General features: G+C 41.8%; 1 protein-coding gene across 1 annotated transcript in view; it reads right to left on the bottom strand.

Moving 5' to 3' along the window:
- Positions 1-1,825: 1,825 nt before the first annotated feature.
- The window catches only part of RABEP1 (rabaptin, RAB GTPase binding effector protein 1), a 102,772-nt gene continuing 81,762 nt past the window's right edge, over positions 1,826-22,835 (bottom strand). The window contains exons 15-18 of the mRNA XM_056556366.1: positions 18,320-18,375; positions 17,814-17,912; positions 11,362-11,478; positions 1,826-6,868 (exon numbers count right to left, since the gene is read on the bottom strand). Of these exons, the coding sequence (XP_056412341.1) occupies positions 6,767-6,868; positions 11,362-11,478; positions 17,814-17,912; positions 18,320-18,375 (374 nt within the window). The 3' untranslated portion in view covers positions 1,826-6,766. The remainder of the gene's footprint in view (positions 6,869-11,361; positions 11,479-17,813; positions 17,913-18,319; positions 18,376-22,835) is intronic.

Genomic DNA, 22,835 nt, shown 5'->3' with positions numbered 1-22,835 from the left:
CTTATCCCCTATCCAAAGGATAGGGGATAAGATGTCTCACCGGTGGGGACCCTCGCGTCACACCCCCTCCCATAGACTTGCATAGCGAGGAGTGGGGGTGACATCACACGGGGGCGGAGTTGTGATGTCACGATACTCTGGCCCCGTGGTCCCCACCCAGCTCACAAGTGGTCCCCACCCAGCTATTTGTGAGCTGGCACCGCAGCGTGCAGCTCAAACAGGTGGGTGGCGAATACAAGACTGCTGGGGTCCTCAGCGGTGGGACCCCCGCGTTGAGACATCTTATCCCCTATCCTTTGGATAAGATGTCTCAGGGCTTGAGTACCCCTTTAAGCCACTTTGCAACCAGTTTGGCAGTATGTTTTGGTTCATTGTCCATTTGGAAGACCCATTTCCACCCAAGCTTTAACTTCCTGGCTAATATCTTGAGCTGTTGCTTTAGTATTGCTACATAATCTTTTCTCATGATGCCATCTATTTTGTGAATTGCACCAGTCCCTCCTGCAGCAAAACAACCCCACAACATGATGCTGCCACCCCCGTGTTTCACAGTTGGGATGGTGTTCTTAGGCTTCCAAGCTTCTCCCTTTTTCCTCCAAATGTAACAATGGTCATTATGGCCAAACAGTTCACTTTTTTTTGTTAGACCACAGGACATGTCTCCAAAAATGTAGGTTCTTGTTCCTCTGTGCATTTTCAAACATTAATCTGGCTTTTATATGTTTCTTTTGGAGTAATGGCTTCTTCCTAGCAGAGTGGCCTTTCAGCCCATGTTGATACAGTACTTGTTTCACTGTGAATAATGACACAATCTTACCAGCTTACGCCAGCATCTTCACAAGGTCTTTTGCTTTTGTTCTTGGGTTGATATGCACGTCAGACCAAAGCACGTTCATGTCTGAGACACAGAACCCGTCTTCTTTCTGTATGTATAATTGTTTGTACAGATGAACAAGGCACCTGCAGGTATCTGGAAACTGCACCCAAGGATGATACAAACTTATGCAAGTTCACAATTCTCTTCCTGCTCTCTTGGCTGATTTCTATAAACTTTCCCATGATGTTACACACAGAAGCAGTGTGTTTCTGGTGTGCATTAAAATACATCCACGGGTGTGTATCTACTTCAGATGTTGCCAATCAGAAGCTTCCAAAGACATGACATCATCATGGCTGTCCCAAAGTAGTAGAAATGCCTTAAAAAATGATCTCTCAATATTCTGACATTTGGCAACTATAAATAATTTTGGTAATCCTAATTGACCAAAAATGGGTAAGGTTTATTCTGATTTCATGTCAGATAGTGAGAAAAACAGGCATATGTGTCTTTTTATATAGTGTATGTAAACTTATGGATTCAAAGGATAGGGGATAAGATGTCTGATCTCGGGGGTCCCGCAGTATTGCATGCGGCACCCACCTGTTTTTGTGCAGAAGCGCTGGTGGGTCTGAGTCGCGACTACGGGAACGGAAGTCTGTGACGTCAGGACTCCGCCCCCGTGTGATGTCCCATAGACTACCCTCCCATAGACTTGCATTGAGGGGACGGGCGTGACGTCACGGACTTCCGTTCCCGTAGTCGCTTCCACACAAAAAACAGGTGGGTACCACATGCAATTCTGCGGGGGATCCCAGCGGCGGGACCCCCAAGATCAGACATCTTATCCCCTATCCTTTGGATAGGGGATAAGATGTCTAGGGTGGGAGTACCCCTTTAAGTCTTATGGGACTCTGCCGGGTAATAAAAAAAACTGTCCGCTATTGGGAGGTGTCCACTAAGGGAGATCTTACTGTACATATTAAAATGAAAACAACAAACAATGAGACTCTTCAGCAGCTTTTTAATTGTCAACACTTTTCATTACAGGATACATCTGTAGCATATGTTACACAGGGTTATAGAAAAAAAAAATCCTGTTAACAACAGAACTCTGCAGGAGACATTAAAGACTTGAGGTGAGAGCTCAGACTATAGTACAGTCCTTTCCAGGCTGTTACACAAAACTGCATATAGTACACCCTGATCAGTCAAGTAGTATTTTACATGAAATGTTCTGGTAACTAGTGAGATTACGTTTGCATTGAATAAATTAAACAGAAAATCATGTGCCGCTACTGGAAACTGCACCTGACATCTGCATTACAAGAACCATGCATTCTAAGAGTGGTGAGCTGTAGTATACCGGAAAGATAGATACAACTTAATAAGAGCTGCCTCCAAGTAAAGGAAACAGTTCATCTTCATATTGTAGCAGTAGGTGACACCATTAATGAACATACTATCTTTAGGCATGGGTTAACCTGTTTGTTCTACAGACATATTGCTGTATTTTTCCTCATGGATAGAAAGGAGGTGGGAATAAATGAATATCTGGACGTGGTTATCTTACTGCTATAGACATGAATTCTAGGTACTAAGGGGAAGATTTATTGAAACTTGTATAGAGGAAAAGTTGCCCAGTTACCCAAAGCAACCAATTAGATGGCTTCTTTGATTTTTAAAAGAACCTCTCAAAAATGAAACAAGTTATCTGGTTGGTTAGGCAAATGGTAAATTTTCCTCTGCACAGGTTTTGATGAATCTCCCCCTAAGTGTTTTGTTACCAGTATACATGTGGAATGTTTACCAGAGCAGTATACAAGAAATGTCAAAGGACAAGCAATTAAAACACATGCACAGCAATGTTCTCTATTCCAAGAGGTCTGTGAGCTAAAGCGTTTAATGTCCTTTCTTTATTCTTATACAAAATCAGAAATGAATTCCAGTAGAGAGGAGAGGGGTATTTTCAAGTCCCCCTGCTGGTCTTCATGCCTGTTTTTGGCATAAACATGAGGACACTTCACATTCAAGGACATGTACATGAGCCCTTAGTGACAAACATATGTCAGCCCTTTGCAGTCTTTTTTATTTATTTTTTTTCAGTTCACCAAAACATCACTTGTACTGCCAAGCTGCAAGAAGTGCAGTATAAATATTTTTTAAAGGGGTAATCCAGGTCTAAAACTGAGTCCATCCTCACATTAGGCCATTAATATTAGGCTATGTGCACATACTGTTTTAGGGTACGTTCCCACACGGCGTATTTTGCTGCGTATTTGGTGCTGCGTATTTTCCTACCCATTGACTTCAACAGAGAAAATAAAATACGTAGCAGCAAATACGCTGTGTGGGAATGTACCCTTAAGGTTAATTATAAACCCAAAGAGCAGTTTGTTTGGGTTTTTTAGGCATAAATGGATTTCTAGCCTGTTTTGGACCATTTTTTTTCCAGCCCACAGGGAACTAAGGGATCTTTGTTATTTCTTGAGATGTTTATACATTTTTTTTGCCAGAAAAAAAAAAAACTGTCAACAAAGCCTTAGGATTGATGGAGGTCTGAATCTCACCGCCCCAGCAAAACAGCTGTTTGAAGATGCCACAGTGCTCCAACAAGCTCTACAGTCTCTTCATTGCTTACATGTACTAGACTATGCTGTACTATTTGCAGTGGCTGAGCTAAATATTGCAGCATGGCCCCATTCAAGAGAAAGGTAGCAAGATCATAGCAGTGAAGAGTACAACGCTAAAAGTAGATTGGGTATTACAATGTATTTGCAAACAGTGAGGAGACTTGAGTGCCAAGGCTAATGTTAAATGGGTACTCCAGTGGAAAACTTTTTTTTAAAATCAACTGACGCCAGAAAGTTAAACAGAGCAGGAACAATTCCCCATAACAAACCTATCCTACTCTGTACAGTTCCTGACATGGACAGATGTGTCAGCTAAGAGCACTGTGGACAGACCGGAAAGAAAAGGGGGGAGATTTATCAAAATCTGTGCAAAGGAAAAGTTGCCTAGTTGCCCATAGCAACCAATCAGATCGCTTCTTTCATTTTCCACAGGCCCTTTTGAAAATGAAAGAAGCGATCTGATTGGTTGCTATGGGCAACTGGGCAACTTTTACTCTGCACAGGTTTTGATAAATCTCCCCCAAGAACTTTCTCTGTATTATACAGCAGCTGATAAGTACTGGAAAGAGTAAGAATTTTAAATAGAAGTACCCCTTTAAGGGCCTAAATTACCCCAGACATACTTATGGGTAGTTACTTTTATTTTCTAGTGTTGGCTGCCTCAGGTTCTGTTGTTAGCCCAGGTTTAGACAGGATTTATTTGGCATTTTTAACACCTTTGTAAGTGGATGTGGGTTTTAAGTGGTATTTTTTCTCAACTATGACTTTTTGTATTATTGTTTTTTTCAGGCATTTTGGAAGTTATATTTAAAGAGGACGTTAAGGGTGACATTTTTTCATAAATGCCCTCAGGTGCTGTCAACCCCCTCCCCCCAAAACCCATACCTGCCCTGCTTCAGAGCCACTGCTGTATTGACATCATATTCAGTCCCCAGTGCTCTCAACATTATCCTGCTTTTGTGTGGCCCTGACCCTGCAGGAACTGGCTAAGACCGGTCACCCCTGCAGTTAATGATCAGCTGTCCAGTCTGTTTCTGTATTTCCTGGATGTCACTGGAAGCAGGGAGCGGTAGTTGCACGGGCGAGAATGGGTTATTATTTTGGCAGCATCTGGGGGAGGGGGGGGGGGAATAAATAAAATATATATTTTCTGTGTGTGAATCTGAACTTGCACTAATGAGGTGACTGCATCAATTAGGGTCTGAGGTAATCCGAAATTCACCTCATACTTATCATAGCCTAAACCAGCTGCTTTTCCCCTCGCCCTTGTGGGGATTACCTACTATGTATAAGCTCATGTCCACCACGTGGTCAGTGAATAGGAAGCGGAGACCGTGATTAACTACAAGAGACAAAACCACCAGCGAGAAAAAATATCAGACAACTGGCACATATATGCTAGGGAACAGGAGATCCCCTTAAAAACTGAAAGGGCCAGTAGCATGAAGTAAATTTAAATTCCGAATGGGAAGTAGCAAGAAGTTTACAGACTGCACTGCATTTGCTGACAAAGTTATGTTGGATCTATGACGTGTGCTACAGACATTCTATTCCTACATTGATTTTAGCATGCAGACTGGGCTGTAAGGGATCATTTGATCAAGTAAACGTGTCCACACAATTGGTGAGCCTTTTAGGCAATCCCTCTCAGCCATTGAAAAAGAGATGTGCTGCCTTGTATTCAAACTTTTCTTTAGACCCCCTCCCTGATTGGTCAATATAGCAGTCATTATAGTAGTGATATAAGGGCACCCTATTATAGATGCCTAATATGAAAAAAAGTTCTATCTAGTAATAGAGCCTCCATCTCTTGCTTAGCATCATTCTTCTCAGAACCAATTTTGAGGTTTTGTCCATTGCTTGAGTAGCAATGTCCGGAATGTACTAAATCATTTGTCATTTATAAATATAGATTTGTAAACAGTTACTGAAAGTTCAAACTAGTGGGTCACAAAAAAATATATAACTTGATTTTAAGGATTGCTGTACAATCATGTAAAACAATATAACGTGAAACCGTTAAAAGCAGCTACCAAAAAAAAAAAGTGAAGCAGGTGGCAAAGTCAATGACTGATAATCTGTCACCATGGAGAGCACTTTAAATTAGGACATAGACTAGAGTAACAAGTAATAGCACTCTCTGTATGTAAACAGTGTTTTGGGGTAGAGCTTTCTGTAACACCCCTAATTTAATAGGTCTGCATTGGTGGCAGATTCTTTCTTGCTGCAGAATAATTTTTTGCAGCTTGTGGCTTCAGTGTTTATCTAAAAAGGAACCGTACAGTATCCATCAATGATGAGGGAGAACTGAAATGAACCCTTTCTACAGACAAATGCAAAAGTATGCCATGAGCATTTACTATATATGTTGTACAAAACATGACATGCAACAGACATTGTTACTGCTGTACACATTAAACTGGCAGTGCATGCTGCAATATACAGAATTAAAATTGGTTTTATGTCTATTTACTGCACAACAGATCACACCACTACTCATTTTGCTGTGAGTCCGTTAAAAAGAAATCAGCATATTGCAATGGTATTGTTAACATTCTTCACATGTGACTGCTTAGTTTTCACTGCAGATGCATCAAGAACAGCAAAAACTGAATCCTAATCCCGTCCTCCAGCCAAAGAGGAATGAGTGCTATTATACCATTATATGTACACAGATTCTGGAACTGGATCAATAATTAAGTCAGGCTGTGTCTGCACCATAATAACCTTGCCCCCATCTAGTCTCTTTCATACCGTAGCGATAACTAGATTTATATTCAGCAGGTTGATTCCAAAATTGCCATTAGGAAAGTAAAACAGTTCCATTACAGAAGATCATTCACATCTAAAAAGTGTTCAAAATACAAGGACTGAATTATAATGTGCACAATAAACCTGCCAAAAAAAAAAAAGAGGGGCTCCGAGCACTGCCACTATACTTGTGATAATTGGACGGGATAAACAGAAGGATGCATGTGGAGACCATCAAAAAGCCCTTCATATCCTGAACTAAGGATCCTACTTTGCTTTTGTTACCCAAAAATAAAATGATAGACAAAACTCACAGAATTTTATTATTGGAGATACAGCACTGTTTAGTCAGAGAAAGCAACAAGTTTTATTAGTGTTCCTCATGAAAAGACTTTCATGACGCCTGCCTGCACAATGATTTATTCCCTTATACAGTGCTCTTATTCACATACAGCCATGTCCTCTGATCTGGTTAAGAGTTAAATAATAATTAATTGTTACTATAAAGATGAGTTTTGGAAAAAAAAACTCAGTTGCAACCATAGAACTTTGTGCCACCGCAATGTCATGTCTCAGGAAGCTGGTTAATGTCAGTCAGTTTAGTATCATTCAGGATAGCTCGGATTGCCTCTAGTGACTCAGTCTGCCTAATACGTTCCAACTGCACCTAAGAAAAACAACAGACAGACATTTGTAATAGAAATAAAACAGCTTTAAATTACCATAACATTAGTACAATGCATTGTTTTATAATACCAATATACCATACTTTCAGTTTTGTGCTGGGTTCAAAAAATTATCTAGGGTAAACATCAGCATCAACACCATTGCCAGGCCTAGGGATGTCCCGATACTGGTATCGGTACCGATACTAGACATTTGCACGAATACATGTACTCGTGCAAAGGTCCCCGATACTTAAAAATTTTATTTGGTGACAGGTACTCTTTAATATAGTGTTCCTTGTGTAATTAGCAGACACTTTCCCATTCACTTGCTTTAACAATTATTAACATAAATATGTTTAAAATGGCAGGAGTCCAAACTCAGGAAGGGTTTCTCTGCACTGAGCTTGATTGACAGCTGCACAGAACCTCGTTGAAAGCTGCAAAGAGCCTCATTGAAAGTTGTTGTACAGAGCCTCACTGAAAGATGCACAGAGCCTGAGGTCTTCTATTCTTCACAGCACTGCAACCATGTGAGGGCAGAAATGGTTCCCCAGCAGGCTTCAGTGATGTCATGCCTGCTGGGAAGCGCCCACTTTCTCCTGCTGGGAAATTGTACTATGTGAGCAAGAATTAATGTATGATACAGAGCTTTTTAAAGCTCTGATTTTTTTTTTTTTTAAGAATGGGAGGAGTGTCAGTAGTAGTTAGGGAACATAGCCTAAAGGTCCAAGGAGATGGGGTAAGTATTTAAGGTATACCTCCAATGGAAGCCGTCTGGGCCTGAAGCCTTCCCCCTCACCATATCTTTCACAGCTTCATCAATTTTCTCAGCCATAATGTCACCATCAAGGAGTTCCCTACTCTTAACCGATAGAGTGGGAAACCGTATCTTGTCCAAATACGCCTCCAACTCTGCCGAGGTATTAGGTGACTTGGGAGCCATATAAATTCCTATAGAACTGGGAAAACCGGGCAGCAATGTCATCAGTGGATATCAAAATATCACCTCGGGTGTGAGTGAGAAACTTGCCAGATTGGTTTCCATTCTCGAAGTAGAATTGATTGGAAAAGAATATCTTCCTGTGCATTTTCTCAAGTATATACATATATGCATATACAGTCTACTTATAGCAAGCCACGCCTCCCTATTGGCGTCCGTGGGGTCAAGCACATACCTGGCATCTAAGTCAGAGCATCTGTCAGCTAGTTCTTCTTCCTTAATGGAGGACTTCCATTTTATCAAAGCAATAGTGGATTTAAGGCACCCCCTCATGTAGGCTTTCAGGGTATCCCATAACACTCGGGAGTGGTCAAACCCCTCGTGATCTAGTGTAAACTTAGCTTTACATAGTTTGGTCTGAAAAGGGTTTTGGAATACACACACACTAAAAAGGGGTCTTCTGGCATGTTAAACTGGATGTATAGTGAAAGTATTCTGCACAAAATAAAAGTCATTGATATACATGAATGCAATACTTAAAGGGTAGCTCCCACCATCCTATATTTTTTTTTTTTGCTAGCCCGTTACCAACCCCCCCGCTACGGCACTAGCCGGTTCCCGCGCCCCGCACACCCTGTTCCCTCATTTCACTTGCAGTTGCTGCAGAGTCCGGCAGCGGGCGTGCAGGGACAGCGGCGGCAACGAGGCGGCGGCGATGTGCGGGAGGAGTGGCCTCTCAGCCAGTGGCCGGGGAGCCAATGCGCTCACTCCCGCCTGTCTGATTGACAGGCAGGGAGCGAGTGCAGCCTAACTGAAAAAGGACTGATTGCCACTCCAAAATCAGTCCTTTTTCAGTGGCCGGTTTTTAAATGTAAATTAAACCTTTTTAATGAAAAAAAAAATAATAAAAGTATATTAGAGATATGTTGTAGTACATAAGTACTACAACATATCAAAAAATTAAGTTGGTGACAGTGTCCATTTAAAGGAAAACTGTCACATGTTTGCTCCCGCACTAACCACAGGTACTGATGGATAGTGCAGGAGACGCTGATTGCTATGATCCCTACCTTGTCCGGATCCGCCGGCCATTCGCCCACAATCTTCGTCTTATTATTTCTGGAAACATGGCTGTAACTGGCATGGACAGGGTTTCTGTAGCTTAACTTGCACTGATGTCAGCGCTGTCCATCTGCAGCACCGCCCACTTATGAATATTCACCCCCCTCCCTCCAGCTCTCCCTCTCTTCGCCGCTCCTAACTGGATTTCACTGCGCATGTCAGGAAGCGGCGCATGCACAGTGAAGACCACTTTGGAGCGGCGATGAGAGGGAGAGCTGGAGGAAGGGGGATGAATATTGATAAGCGGGCGGCGCTGCGGACGGGTGGCGCTGACGTCAGTGCAAGTTAAGCTACAGAAACCCCGCCCGTGCCAGTTACAGCCATATTTCCAGATATAATAAAACTAAGATTGCGGGTGAACGGCCGGCGGATCCGGCCCAGGTAAGGATCATAGGAATCAGCGTCTCCCGCACTATCCATCAGTACCTGTGGTTAGTGCGGGAGCAAACATGTGACAGTTTTCCTTTAAGTAACTGTGCTCAGTTGCTCAGTTCTTCTCACACAGAACAAATATACAAAGACTGTAGTATACAGCTGCTACACTGCATAAAGTTTATGTATGAGGGAGTCTGGCTGAATATTCACTGGCCAGATTGCTATACAGTCTGTAACACTAAATTTACTTGGCAGGAGGGGAGGATAGTATTTACTATAAAAACACTGTATGCTGTGTGAGGAGTTTAAAGAGTACCTGTCACCAAACTAAACATTTAATATATTGGATTATATTGTAATTATAAGACACTTTGCTATTTACTTGCTGTTATAATTCTCAATCTTTATATGTTTTTATGGTGATTGAAAAAAACGGTCACTAGGTGGCTCTGTTCGGTTCCCTTCCACAAGTTAAACAGTTTGGTCTCCTCCCAGCCTGCCAGGAGACCAAACTCAGGAAGTGTGTGTGGGGCATGGTGAGGCACAGCTCTCGCAGGCTTCAGTGACGTCACGCCTGCAGGGGAACACCCAGTTTCTCCTGCTGAAAGCTCAAACAATGTGAGCAAGGGGAAGGTATGATACAGGGCTTTTTAAAGCTCGGAATTTTATTTTAAGGGCAGGAGGGGTGTTAGGAGCAGTTAGCGAATATAATCGGAGTTAGTTTAGAAAATATGATTTGATGACCGATACTCTTTAAGAGTAGGTAACTTGATCATTATGAAAAATAGATTCTCTTGATGCCTCACACTATGCATCACAAAAATGAGCATCTGCCCTAATGACTGCTGGGAAAAGAAGTTCAAAGCAAATCATGTGACTACCAGATGCTCCACCCACCACAAGAATTTTCATATGAAAAGGGTAGGGGATAAAAAGAAAGGCAGAGACAAGGAAATAAGGTCATGTCTGCATTATTTTTAAGAGACAGACATTTAATTTCATTTTATCTGACAAAATTATTTAGTTTGCTATCCAAAGTGGATCATGGTAAAATCTGGTAACTCACTAGGCTCTTTATGGCACATTCTTGCTTTCATCAATTATCGGTATCGGCAATTACCTTGCCGATAAGCCGATAATGCCCCGTACCGCGACCGCCACCCCCGACCCGTCGCACCCCCCACCGTGATGCTGGGCGGTATACCGGTATGGATTTTTGCCCATACCGCTATACCGGTCGGGCCCCTCCCCCACCCTCCGAGTCAATAAAAAAATGTAACTTACCCGTAATGGGGGTGGTTCGGGCCATCCATCCTTCCTTCCTGTAGTGTCCGGGGGCGTTCCAGGTGAAGAGTGAACCGGTCCGGGCTGTCCTTCTTCTCCGGCGGTCATCTTCTCCACTCCGGGCAGGCTCCGGCCTAGTACACTGCATAGACGCCGCTGCACCGTGACGTCAGGTGCGTCGCTGCGCACGGGCGTCACTGCGCAGCGGCGTCTATGCAGCGTACCACCCAGACAGGTAGGGAGAGAGAAGCGGGTGGCGGCGGCGGCGGCCTATGGCCCCGCAAAAGCCACTGCAGATCAATGATTTAAAGCGCCCGCTTTAAATCAATGATCTGCAGCGGTGTCGCAGGGGTTTAAATAGCCGATAACTTATACCGGAATATCGGTATAAGTTATCGGCTATCGGCCCTAACCTGCACCGATTATCGGTATCGGCCCTAAAAAAACGATATCGGTCGATCCCTACCGTGTAGTCCCGTGAGTGTCAGCGGAGGGACACATGAGTATAACTTTCTATACTGTACTGTATTACTATTGCACTGATCCCCCAACATACGATGGATTCAAGTAACGATGGTTCATTTGGAACGAATTAACATTGTATGTTGAGGGATCACTGTAAAAGGTAAATAATTTAAGTTGTACCCCTTCCCCTTTTTTCCCTTTCAGTATCCTTCCTTACATTTTGAAAATAAAAACTTTAATTATAAAAAAGAAAGATTAAAAATGAAGCTATGCATAAAGACGCCTATAACACCCATGTGTTTTTACCTGCAGAGTTTGCGACAACTTTACAAAGTCTCTTTGCACTTGCTCACTAACATCCAGCTCTGTTTGTAGCCGCTGTGCTTTGTTCTTCTCTTCAAAGTGCAACTGTTCAAGGCTGGTCTAAACGCATAAGGAATAAGGATTGTCACAAGTCAGTCAGCAGAAACAAATGTCATGAATTAAAACTACAAGCAGAGTAACCTTCACTTATTAATATGCTAAGAAGTACTAAAAGGAGTAGGATCAATCAAAAGAAACATCAGATTATTGTGGGTCTGGTTCCTTAACCCCTTAAGGACCCAGCCCATTTTCACCTTAAAGGGGTACTCCGCCCCTAGACATCTTATCCCCTATCCAAAGGATAGGGGATAAGATGTCTGATCGCCGGGGTCCTGCTGCTGGGGACCCCGGGGATCGCTGCTGCAGCACCCCGCTATCATTGCTGCACGAGATCGCTCTGCACGTAATGACAGGCAATACAGGGGCCGGAGCATCGTTACGTCACGGCTCCGCCCCTCGTGACGTCACGACACGCCCCCGTCAATACAAGTCTATGGGAGGGAGCGTGGCGGTCGTCACGCCCCCTGCCATAGACTTGCATTAAGGGGACGGGCCGTGATGTCATGAGGGGCGGAGCCATGACGTCACGCTGCTCCGGCCCCGGTATAGCCCGTCATTAAGCACAGAGCGAACTCTCTCTGTGCAGTAATGAAGGCGGGGTGCCGCAGCGGCGATCCCCGGGGTCCCCAGCATCGGGACTGCGGCGATCTGACATCTTATCCCCTATCCTTTGGATAGGGGATAAGATGCCAGGGGCGGAGTACCCCTTTAAGGAACCGGGCATTTTTTGAACATCTGACCACTGTCACTAAGTATTAATAACTCTGGAATGCTTTTACTTTTCATTCTGATTCCAAGATAGTTTTTTCGTGACATATTCTACTTTATGTTAGAAGTAAATTTACGTCGATACTTGCATCATTTCTTGGTGGAAAATTCCAAAATTTGATGAAAAATTCCAAAATTTGATGAAAAATTTGCAAATTTTGCATTTTTTTTTTTTTACTTTGAAGCTCTCTGCTTGTAAGGAAACTAGACATACCAAATAAATTATATATTGATTCACATATACAATATGTCTACTTTATGTTTCCATCATAAAGTTGACATGTTTTTACTTTTGGAAGACATCAGGGGGCTTCAAATTTCAGCAGCAATTTTCCAATTTTTCTCAAAATCAGAATTTTTCAGGGACTAGTTCAGTTTTGAAGTGGATTTGAAGGGCCTTCATATTAGAAATACCCCGCAAATGACCCAATTATAAAAATTGCACCTCTCAAAGTATTCAAAATGACATTCAGTAAGTGTGTTAACCCATTAGGTGTTTCACAGGAATAGCAGCAATGTGAAGCAAAAAATTCAAAATCTTTTTTAAAAAATTTACACTGGCATGTGCTTGTAGACCCAGTTTTTGAATTTTTACAAGGGGTAAAATTTGTAACCCAATTTGTCTCAAGTAAGGAAATATCTCATATGTGTATGTCAAGTGCTCTGTGGGTGCACTAGAGGGCTCAGAAGGGAAGGAGCAACAATGGGATTTTGGAGAGTGAATTCTTAAATGGTTTTTGGGGGGCATGTCACATTTAGGAAGCCCCTTGGTGCCAGAACAGCAAGAACCCCCCCCCATATGGCATACTATTTTGGAAACAACACCCCTCAAGGAATGTAACAAGGGGTACAGATGTTTTTAACAACTTTTTGTTAAAGTCGGTTGTGTAAATGAAAATATATATTTTTTTTTACTAAAATGCAGTTTTTCCCCAAATTTTACATTTTTACAAGGGGTAGTAAGAGAAAATGCCCCCCAAAATTTGTAATACCATTTCTTCTGAGTATGGAAATACCCCATGTGTGGACATCAAGTGCTCTGCTGGCGCACTACAATGCTCAGAAGAGAAGGAACTTTTGGAGAGAGAATTTGGTTGCAATAGAAGTCGTTTACAAAGCCCCCCCCATGTGCCAGAACAGTGGACCCCCCCCCCCCCACACACACACACACGTGACCCCATTTTGGAAACTACACCCCTCACAGAATTTAAAAGGGGTGCAGTGAGCATTTACACCCCACTTGTGTTTGACAGATCTTTGGAACAGTGGGCTGTGCAAATGAAATTTTGGGGGGGCTTTTTCCCCCCCCTATTTTCCCTTGTGAAAATGAAAAATTTAGGGTAACATCAGCATTTTAGTTTAACTTTTTATTTTCCCATCCAAATTTAACGAAAATTTCCCTTGTTACGTTCCGTGAGGGGTGTAGTTTCCAAAATTGGGTCACACGTGGGTATTCATTTTTTTGCGTTTATGTCAGAACCGCTGTAAAATCAGCCAATGTGCAAATCACCAATTTAGGCCTCAAATGTTTATAGTGCACTCTCACTCCTGAGCCTTGTTGTGCGTCCGCAGAGCATTTTATGCCCACATATGGGGTATTTCCGTACTCGGGAGAAATTGTGTTACAAATTTTGGGGGTCCTTTTTCCTTTTACCTCTTGTAAAAATAAAAAGTATGGGCCAACCCCAGCATGTTAGTGTAAAAACCCCAACTTTTCCTTTTCATAAGGGGTAAAAGGAGAAAAAGTCCCCCAAAATTTGTAACACAATTGCTTCAGAGTATGGAGATACCCCATACGTGAACCTAAACTGTTTCCTTTAAATACGACAGGACTCTGAAGTGAGAGAGCGCCATGCGCATTTGAGGACTAAATTAGGGATTGCATAGGGGTGGACATAGGGGTATTCTACGCCAGTGATTCCCAAACAGGTGCCTCCAGCTGTTGCTAAACTCCCAGCATGCCTGGACAGTCAGTGGCTGTCCGGAAATGCTGGGAGTTGTTTAGCAACAGCTAGAGGCTCTGTACAATACGTTTTTCATTTCTATTTGGGGGGGGGGGGGGGCAGTGTAATGGTGTGTATTTGTAGTGTTTTACCCTTTATTATGTGTTAGTGTAGTGTAGTGTAGTGTTTTTAGGGTACATTCGCACTGGCAGAGGTTTACGGTGAGTTTTCCGGTAGGAGTTTGCACTGCGGTGGAAAATTTGCCGCAGCTCAAACTTGAAGCAGGAAACTCACTGTAAAACCGCCTGTGTGACTGTACCCTGTACATTCACATGGGGGGGGGGGGGGGGGATGATTGCAGTAACACATGTTTTGCTATACACGTTTATTCCCTTTGTGTGTATTGAAACTAAACCAAAAAAGGGAGGAAAAAAAGCTAATTGGACATAATGTCACACCAAACTCCAAAAATGGGCTGGACAAAATTATTGGCACCCTTAACTTAATATTTGGTTGCCCACCCTTTGGAAAAAAATAACTGAAATCAGTCAATTCCTATAAACATCAATATGGCTTCTTTCACACTACAAAATTACTCCGTTTTAAAGATCCGTACGAAGTCTGAAAATCAGATGAAAACGGCAGTTACAAAATCCTATACGGCCGTTAGAAAATCCCATTATAGTCTATGGGATTTTTCTAATAGCCGTTTTAACCTGTTATAGCCCGTGATTAATAATGGCCGTTATGCACTATTTCTCCCGTTACTATTTTCTGTCACAAAATAACGTCCGTTATTAATAACGGGCTATAACGGGTTAAAACAGCTATTAGAAAAATCCCATAGACTATAAATGGGATTTTCTAATGGCCGTATAGGATTTTGTAAATGCTGTTTTACAGCCGATTTTCAGACGGAACTCCGTACAGATCTTTAAAAGGGAGTAATTTTGTAGTGTGAAAGGGGCCTAAGCTTCTTACACCTCTCAGCCGGAAGATGCAAACTGCTCCAGGTCTCTCTTATTGGAAGGGTGCCTTTTCCCAACAGCAATTTTAAGATCTCTCCAAAGGTGTTCAATGGGATTCAGATCTGGACTCATTGCTGGCCACTTCAGAACCCTCCAGCGCTTTGTTGCCATCCATTTCTGGGTGCTTTTTGACATATGTTTGGGGTCATTGTCCTGCTAGAAGACCCAAGATCTCGGACGCAAACCCAGCTTTCTGACACTGGGCTGTACAGTGTGACCCAAAATCCGTTGGTAATCCTCACATTCAAGGCACCCAGTGCCAGAGGCAGCAAAACAACCCCAAAACATCATTGAACTTCCGCCATATGTCACTGTAGGTACTGTGTTCTTTTTTTTGTAGGCTTCATTCTGTTTTCGATAAACAGTAGAATAATGTGCATTACCAAAAAGCTATATCTTGGTCTCATCTGTCCACAAAACGTTTTCCCAGAAGGATTTTGGCTTACTCAAGTTCATTTTGGCAAAACGTAATCTTGCTTTTATATGTCTCTGTGTCAGCAGTGGGGTCCTTCTGGGTCTCCTACCATAGAATTTCAGTTAAATGTTGATGGATAGTTTGCGCTGACACTGATGCTCCCTGAGCCCTTCAGGACAGCTTGAATAGCTTTGGAACTTTTTTGAGGCTGCTTATCCACCATCCGGACTATCCTGCATTTACACCTTTCATCAATGTTTCTCTTCCGTCCATGCCCAGGGAGATTCGCTACAGTGCCATGGGTTGCAAACTTCTTGTTAATGTTTCGGACTGTGGAAAAAGGCAAATCTAGATTTCTGGAGATTGAGATTGTTGATATTTTTCCACAATTTTGGTTCTCAAGTCCTCAGGCAGTTCTCTTCTCCTCTTTCTGTTGTCCATGCTTAGTGTGGCACACACAGACACACAATGCAAAGACTAAGTGAACTTCTCTCCTTTTTATCTACTTTCAGGTGTGATTTTTATATTGCCCACACCTGTTACTTGCCCCAGGTGAGTTTAAAAGGAGCATCACATGCTTGAAACAATGTTATTCTTCCACAATTTTGAAAAGGTGCCAATAATTTTGTCCACCTCTTTTTTGGAGTTTGGTGTGACATTATGTCCAATTAGCTTTTTTTCCCTCCCTTTTTTGGTTTAGTTCCAATACACACAAAGGGAATAAACATGTGTATAGCAAAATGTGTTACTGTAATCCTTTTCTGTGAGAAATACTTAATTTTCTTGAAATATTTCGGGGGTGCCAACATTCACGGCCATGACTGTAGGTTTGATTTTGTTTTACTTTTAAAAAATTATAACTTTCTGTACGAAAATGAATGCATTTAAAATTGTTCTCTTCTGACACCTATAACTTTTTTATTTTTCTGTATAAGGGGATGCATTTTTGAGCCATGATCTGTAGTTTTTTAATATTTTTGTTTTCATGGCACTTTTTGATCTCTTTTTATACTCCTTTTTTTAAGTCACCAAAAATACACTATTTTGGTATTATTTTTTTTTTTTAACGTATACGCTATTGACCGTGCTGTTTAATTAATGTTATATTTTATAGTTTGGACATTTACCCACACGGCAATACCACATATGTTTAATTACTTGGTTGGGAAGGGGTTAATTCACTTATTTTTTTTTGGTTACAAATTTTTTCTTCCTCATAGGGGTACATGTACTGCGTCCTTAAGGGGTTAATATATGACAATCAGAATGAGTCACACTTATTGGCTCTACCCTCTTGTTAATAAATGGGACTCCCAAGTAGGGTATAGGAGATAAAGACATAGGGTGGAATTGGATTAATGTTTTTGCACAGAATTTTTTTTTTTTGCAAATGTTGCTATATCTGTTTTGCACAGAAATGTGTGCTTTTTTCACTTTGAGGCTGGGTTCACACTACGTTTTTGCCATACTGTTTTCAATCCGTTTTTCTAAAGAAAACCGTATGGCAAAAAAAACGGATGGAACGGTATGGAAAAAAAGTAAACCGTATGCGTTTTTAAACAGTATACTGTTTTTAAAAGTGCATACAGTTCCGTCAGTTTTTATAGAAAAAAAAAAACATACGTTTTTGACCACGGTTTTGACTCCGGTTTAAAAACCGTACTGCAACCGCATATGTTTTTTTTAACATGGACGTCAGTGGGAAACGCACATGTATACGGTTCCATACGGGAAAAACGTATACGTTTTTACTTTGCACATGCGCATTTGAATCCTAAAGTCTCCACCCAAGACCCCTCCCATTAAAAATGGACAAAATTTTCAAAAACTTATGTTTTTTGTTTTTTTTTAATAAAAACTGATGGAACTGTATGCACTTTTAAAAACAGTATACTGTTTAAAAACACATACGGTTTACTTTTTTCCATATTCACACTACGTTTTGCCATACTGAAAACAGTATGGCAAAACGTAGTGTGAACCCAGCCTTACACTGCTCCTGCCACGTAAGAAAAAGTGGATAGAACTTAGCAGATGGGATAGGATTTACCAAAGGTCATAAGATTTACAAAAATTTATGCCAGAAATTGTGTAAATAACAGAGGAAATCTATGTCAACTTATAGCTGGCATAAGCTGTATAGTATCCAAATTTACTAAAAGGCCTGTGCTTAACATTTACCTTGCTTGCGGTCTCCTTTCTAAGCTGCTCCTCTAAATAGGTCTTCAGTTCTTGAATATCTTGGAGTTCTTTTGTTTTTTGCTGCAATGCCGACTCCAGCTATGGGACAGATAGAATTCAAAGTAATTCTATTATAATGTCATTACAGATCAGAAATGAATTTACTTCAAGATTCAGAAATTACATCTCCCAGAATTCTTTGTCTGCACATGACTACACTGTCTCTCCATTCTGAATATATGCACGCTTAGTTTAGCAGAGTGTGCATGTAAGGGTCAGGAAAGATAGCTTGTTTGCCCACAGCTGTCTGAAATGTATAGCCAGCTTAACCCTATATGAGGTCAAAGATGTAACAAAGTGATATATTTACAAAAAAAGTCTTCAAGAAACATATCCATTAACAAAGTTACAGAACAAGAAAGCCCACACATGAAAATGGCCAGGGGTGTTTCCTTAACAATTCATAGCACAGACATTGCAACAACAATATACATTAAGAAGTATACCTGCTCTTTTTCCACTTTTATCCTGTCCAACTCAACTTTTAAACTTGATATAGATGCTGTAAAAGAGGAAGCAAAGCATAAAAGCATTGCAAAAAATTTGCCTTACAAAAACGTACCATATGATAATACACAATACAAAAAGATGGCACAAAAACTAAATGAAGGAAACATAATGATAACCACACATGCTGTTTAAACATACGTTAGTTCTGAATATTGCCAACATTGTAAAACTGCTAAATCTCATTAAGTCTACTGACAGCTTATTTAAAATGGTCACTGAAACCAAAAGGAATTACCACCGCCTACCCGACCAATTGTCATTAGACTTGCTGAGCATTTTGGCAGAGTCCAGGGACTACCATGCAGCCATCTTGGCTGAGATCTTGATGTTCAGCACACTAACATTCAACATGCTTGCTAGGCAGGAGAGTAAGGAAGATGCCACTTGTTAGTAAATGGCATCTGAGAAGCCATCTTATCACTTAGAAGCTCTAAGGAGTGAAACATGTTAGGGGGGCTAAGTGTGTTGTTGTTTTAAGTCACAGATCACCAGATGATATGTTGCTGTACTGCAGATGGCAACATTTTGTATTCAGATAGTGAATGTCTAATGTATATGGGGTGTTTCCACAATATCCAGCTACAGGTTAGCCATAAATAGACAGTCCACAGATATTACATAAAGTACTTTCTATGGTAACTTGTGTATACGTTTCCAAATCATTCTTCAAGTTTTTTTTAAATGGGTTAGGGATTTAAAGAAAAGGCCCATTGGTCCTTGTGTAGCATTGTAAACATTGGCACAACATTTGCTTAGTGCCAGTCCTGTGGAACAATCCCTGTCATAATAAAAATCTTTAATGCTGACCGCACTTTCTGCCATACGGTCTTTATGACTTATTCTGTTTTTATCTTGCATTGAGACCATGCTTAACAACTTGTGCCTCTGCCACTGTCATGCCTTGTTATTGTTTCTTGTTTATTGAAAATTAATAAAGTTCCAAATGTTAAATAAAATCTTTAAATATAAGGAAAAGGGTCTATCACAGTACTTAGTTCCTGCAGAACTCGGAGATCGATGCAATTTGGGCCAGGTGATTTGTGTGTTTTGATGTTTAAGGTGACGACACATTTCTTATTGGGATAAATAGGTAACATAACATAGTTCATAAACATGAAAAAATACAAATGTCCATCATGTATAACCTATATCCCTAATGTGTTAATCCAGAGGAAGGAAAAAAAACCTGAGGCTCTGTCCCTTTTTTTAATCATTTTTTTAAATTAAATTTTAAAAACACAAAATAGAAACACAACCGCCCTCTCCCATAACCAATTCACTCCCATCCTAGTTTTATTTATCCTCAGCACTCCATGTACACTGTCTTTCCTCTTCTATATTGTAGTTGCCCCCTCCACAGCTGCACCCTCCCCATTTAGGTGCAGCCTATCACCTCCATATTCTCCTGATGCCATTCTGGTGAGGTATGTGGTACAGGTAGTATTTAAGAAAATACTACCTTATAGGTCATTGCCTTATGCTTACTGCCTAAGTGCCTGACATTGTTATTCACTTGCCTCTTACTTTGCCAAGTTGGTTGATAAGGGGGTCCAATGACCTACTTGGGCTGTGCCAGATCAGGAATAGGCTCCCTGGCAGATTTCACAAGATGTTCAACTGCATTTTTAAACATGGAGCACATTTTATATTAGGGGATTAGAACAAACTAAAACACAGTTATCTATAGAGACAGATGAACTGTTTATTGTGGCAATGAAGGGAGATTATTTTTCAAACATATACATTTCAATCACATAAAAGACAAGATATGTAGACAATGGAAATGAGGACAACAGAATACATAACAAGACATTCCTTTGTCTCTAGGACTTCCATGAGCCTAGCAGAGTTATTTGCTTACATAAATATGAATAAAAAACAAATAACCCATACCTTCTAAGATGTCTTTAACATGATAGGTAAAGGAGAAAAGAAGAGAACATAAAATATAAAATCAGAACAAAATAAAACAATAGCATTAAAAAGTAAAAGTTTTACCCCGGACCTCATACCCGCACCGTACCGAGCACACGGAGGGTTTCTTACCTGCCCACCCAGCTGACAGAGGTTCCGCAGCACACAGGAGGAGCAGAGATCCGGACTTTCCTGCAACAGCAGCTGCAGAGACTGCAATCTCCAGCTGAGCCCGCGGAGAAAGTTCCTGTGCACCCGTTCGCACCATTCAGTTATATAGCAGTGCAGCTGCAGTGGCCCGCAGCAGCACTCAAGCCTAAAAGCAGTCCCGGGACCTATAAGGGGCTACCACCCTGCCATGACCTGCTACAGCCACGCTACAGAGAAGACCAGGCAGTTTCTTCCCCAACCTGTGTTACGTGCCCTGCCTGCACACAGCACCATAACTGCTCCAGTGCAGCGCAGGGGGGATTACTGTACCTTATATAAGCAGTGAGGACCCAGGATCCTTCCACTATACCTCCCCCTGGTTAAAGTGTGCCCTCTGCCTCTCCTGCCTTCTCTTGCATGGACCGCTACCTAAGTAAAGGGGCCACACGTGTGGGGTCCCCAACAGTGGCACCTCCCTATATAACTGCACAGATGCGTGCTACTGTATTTGACCCAGCGACCTCCAAGGGCACACTGCCCAAACATGTTACCATGGACGTTGCCAACAGCCAGCCGCTGTTCACCCCTGAATAGGGGGCACAGGCGCCTCCTGTACCCCTGTAACTCCCCCCCCCCCCCCTTGGTGGGGGCCTCGGAGGTCTCCTTTTCCTGTCCCATGGATCTCCAGACATTGGCGGCAACCTTGGTTGCTGATTACGCCTACTATACAGTTAAAGGGGGTATTCCAGGAATTTTTTTATTTGACTATGCTACAGGGGCTGTTAAGTTAGTGTAGTTCTTAATATCTTACTATAGTGTCTGTACCTGTGTGTGACGGTTTTCTCACAATTCTTCTGTGATTTTCACTCCAATATTTATTTTAAACAGCATACAAAATGACTGTTTGGGATTTTTTCCCAGCTTGCAATGCGGCCGACACCTGACTCACTAGTCAGCTGATGACAGGGAGCCTGTCTGCTTTAATGGGCGAAGTGATCGCTTGGTGGGAGAGAGATCAACTGCAACTAATGCAACAGCTGTAAGCACCCTAATTGAAAACCACAGGTCTTTTGTTTCAATGGGTAGGGTGGCTGATGTGTGGGAGGGAGGAAAATGGAATTGTGGGATTTGTAGTCAAAAAAAGAAAAGTCAAAGAGGAAATACAAGTTCACAAAAAGCTAACCACAGTGTTGAGGTAATCTCACAACATAGCCATTTAGCCCCAAGACAAGCGCAGATCCTTCCTAAGCAATGGGTTTACCATTTATAGGGGGTTTCAGCTGCTGTAGTATTTTCATGCAGTCATTTATTACTATGTTTTTAATATCTTGGGAGAGGGTGCTGTTTTATACCTAGAAGGATTACTGTCATCTGCTGTTGAGTATAATGACCCTTTACGGTTCTGCTGCTAAACTGTTGCACTGTTCTTGTGTACAATTTAACCTAATGTTGTTACTCAGTTTCTGCTTTCTTTTCTTCAACGATGCGATTGCAGATTTAATTTACAAGCCACACAGCATAGCTCTCATGTCCCTCTATATCACTGGTCTATATCAAACATGTCAGGTGGGGACCGGCTGCTTTTCCTTTGCCAACAGTCTAACAGCGACTCTCACAGGGTCCCTTTCACACCTTTTGCTGTCCTGCTCTTGTTATTGTATGTTTCCCTCTGACAGCCCCCTCTTTTTTTTTTTTTTTTAATCTCTGTTACTGCACTAAACCTTGGCTTGTTGGACATGCCTTGTAGGGGGTTCGGGGTGGGAGTTCTGGCTACCCACATGCCTGAAAAAAGTCCATCACCCAATTCACGACCGCCCTTATTCTATTCTAAGGATCGGTCTATCTATGGGTTTTTCTGTTCCTGTTCTATTTTTAGTTACCTGTGTTGGCTTTTATGTTTTGGTCTTTCTTTCTCCTGCCCCCCCAACAGCTCTCTCATGGTCTATGGTCCTCTTTTGTTCGAGTCCTCTCGGAATGACCTCCTATTTTTTCTTTCCATATTCTTCTTATACCAATTCCACCCCCTCCTTCTTGATGTATTTTAGGTCTACCCCTTGTCTGGTCTGCTCCTTTGCTCCTCCTCCCCTTGGAGGGTTTTTCTTTCAAAAAGTGTAAGATTGTGATGTGGAATATTAAGGGCCTGCGCTCTCCACAGAAGCGCATGAAAATTCAGCGTTTCTTGAAACTCCTGCGTCCGGACATAGTTCTCCTCCAGGAGACTCATCTAACTGAACAGGATTTTCAGAGAATGCAGAAGTTGTGGGTGGGTGGGTAAGGTAATGGGTAGTCCAGCAATAGAAGGCAAATCTGGAGTGTTAACATTAATTAGCAAGTCCGTCCCTCACCACATACTCTTACATGACAGAGATGATGAAGGGCGCTTCTCAC

This window comes from Hyla sarda, chromosome 2 (genome assembly GCF_029499605.1).
Source record: "Hyla sarda isolate aHylSar1 chromosome 2, aHylSar1.hap1, whole genome shotgun sequence".
In the NCBI taxonomy this organism is placed as follows: domain Eukaryota; kingdom Metazoa; phylum Chordata; class Amphibia; order Anura; family Hylidae; genus Hyla; species Hyla sarda.
Note: the sequence above shows the minus strand (reverse complement) of the source record. Positions and strands in the feature narration are given on the sequence as shown.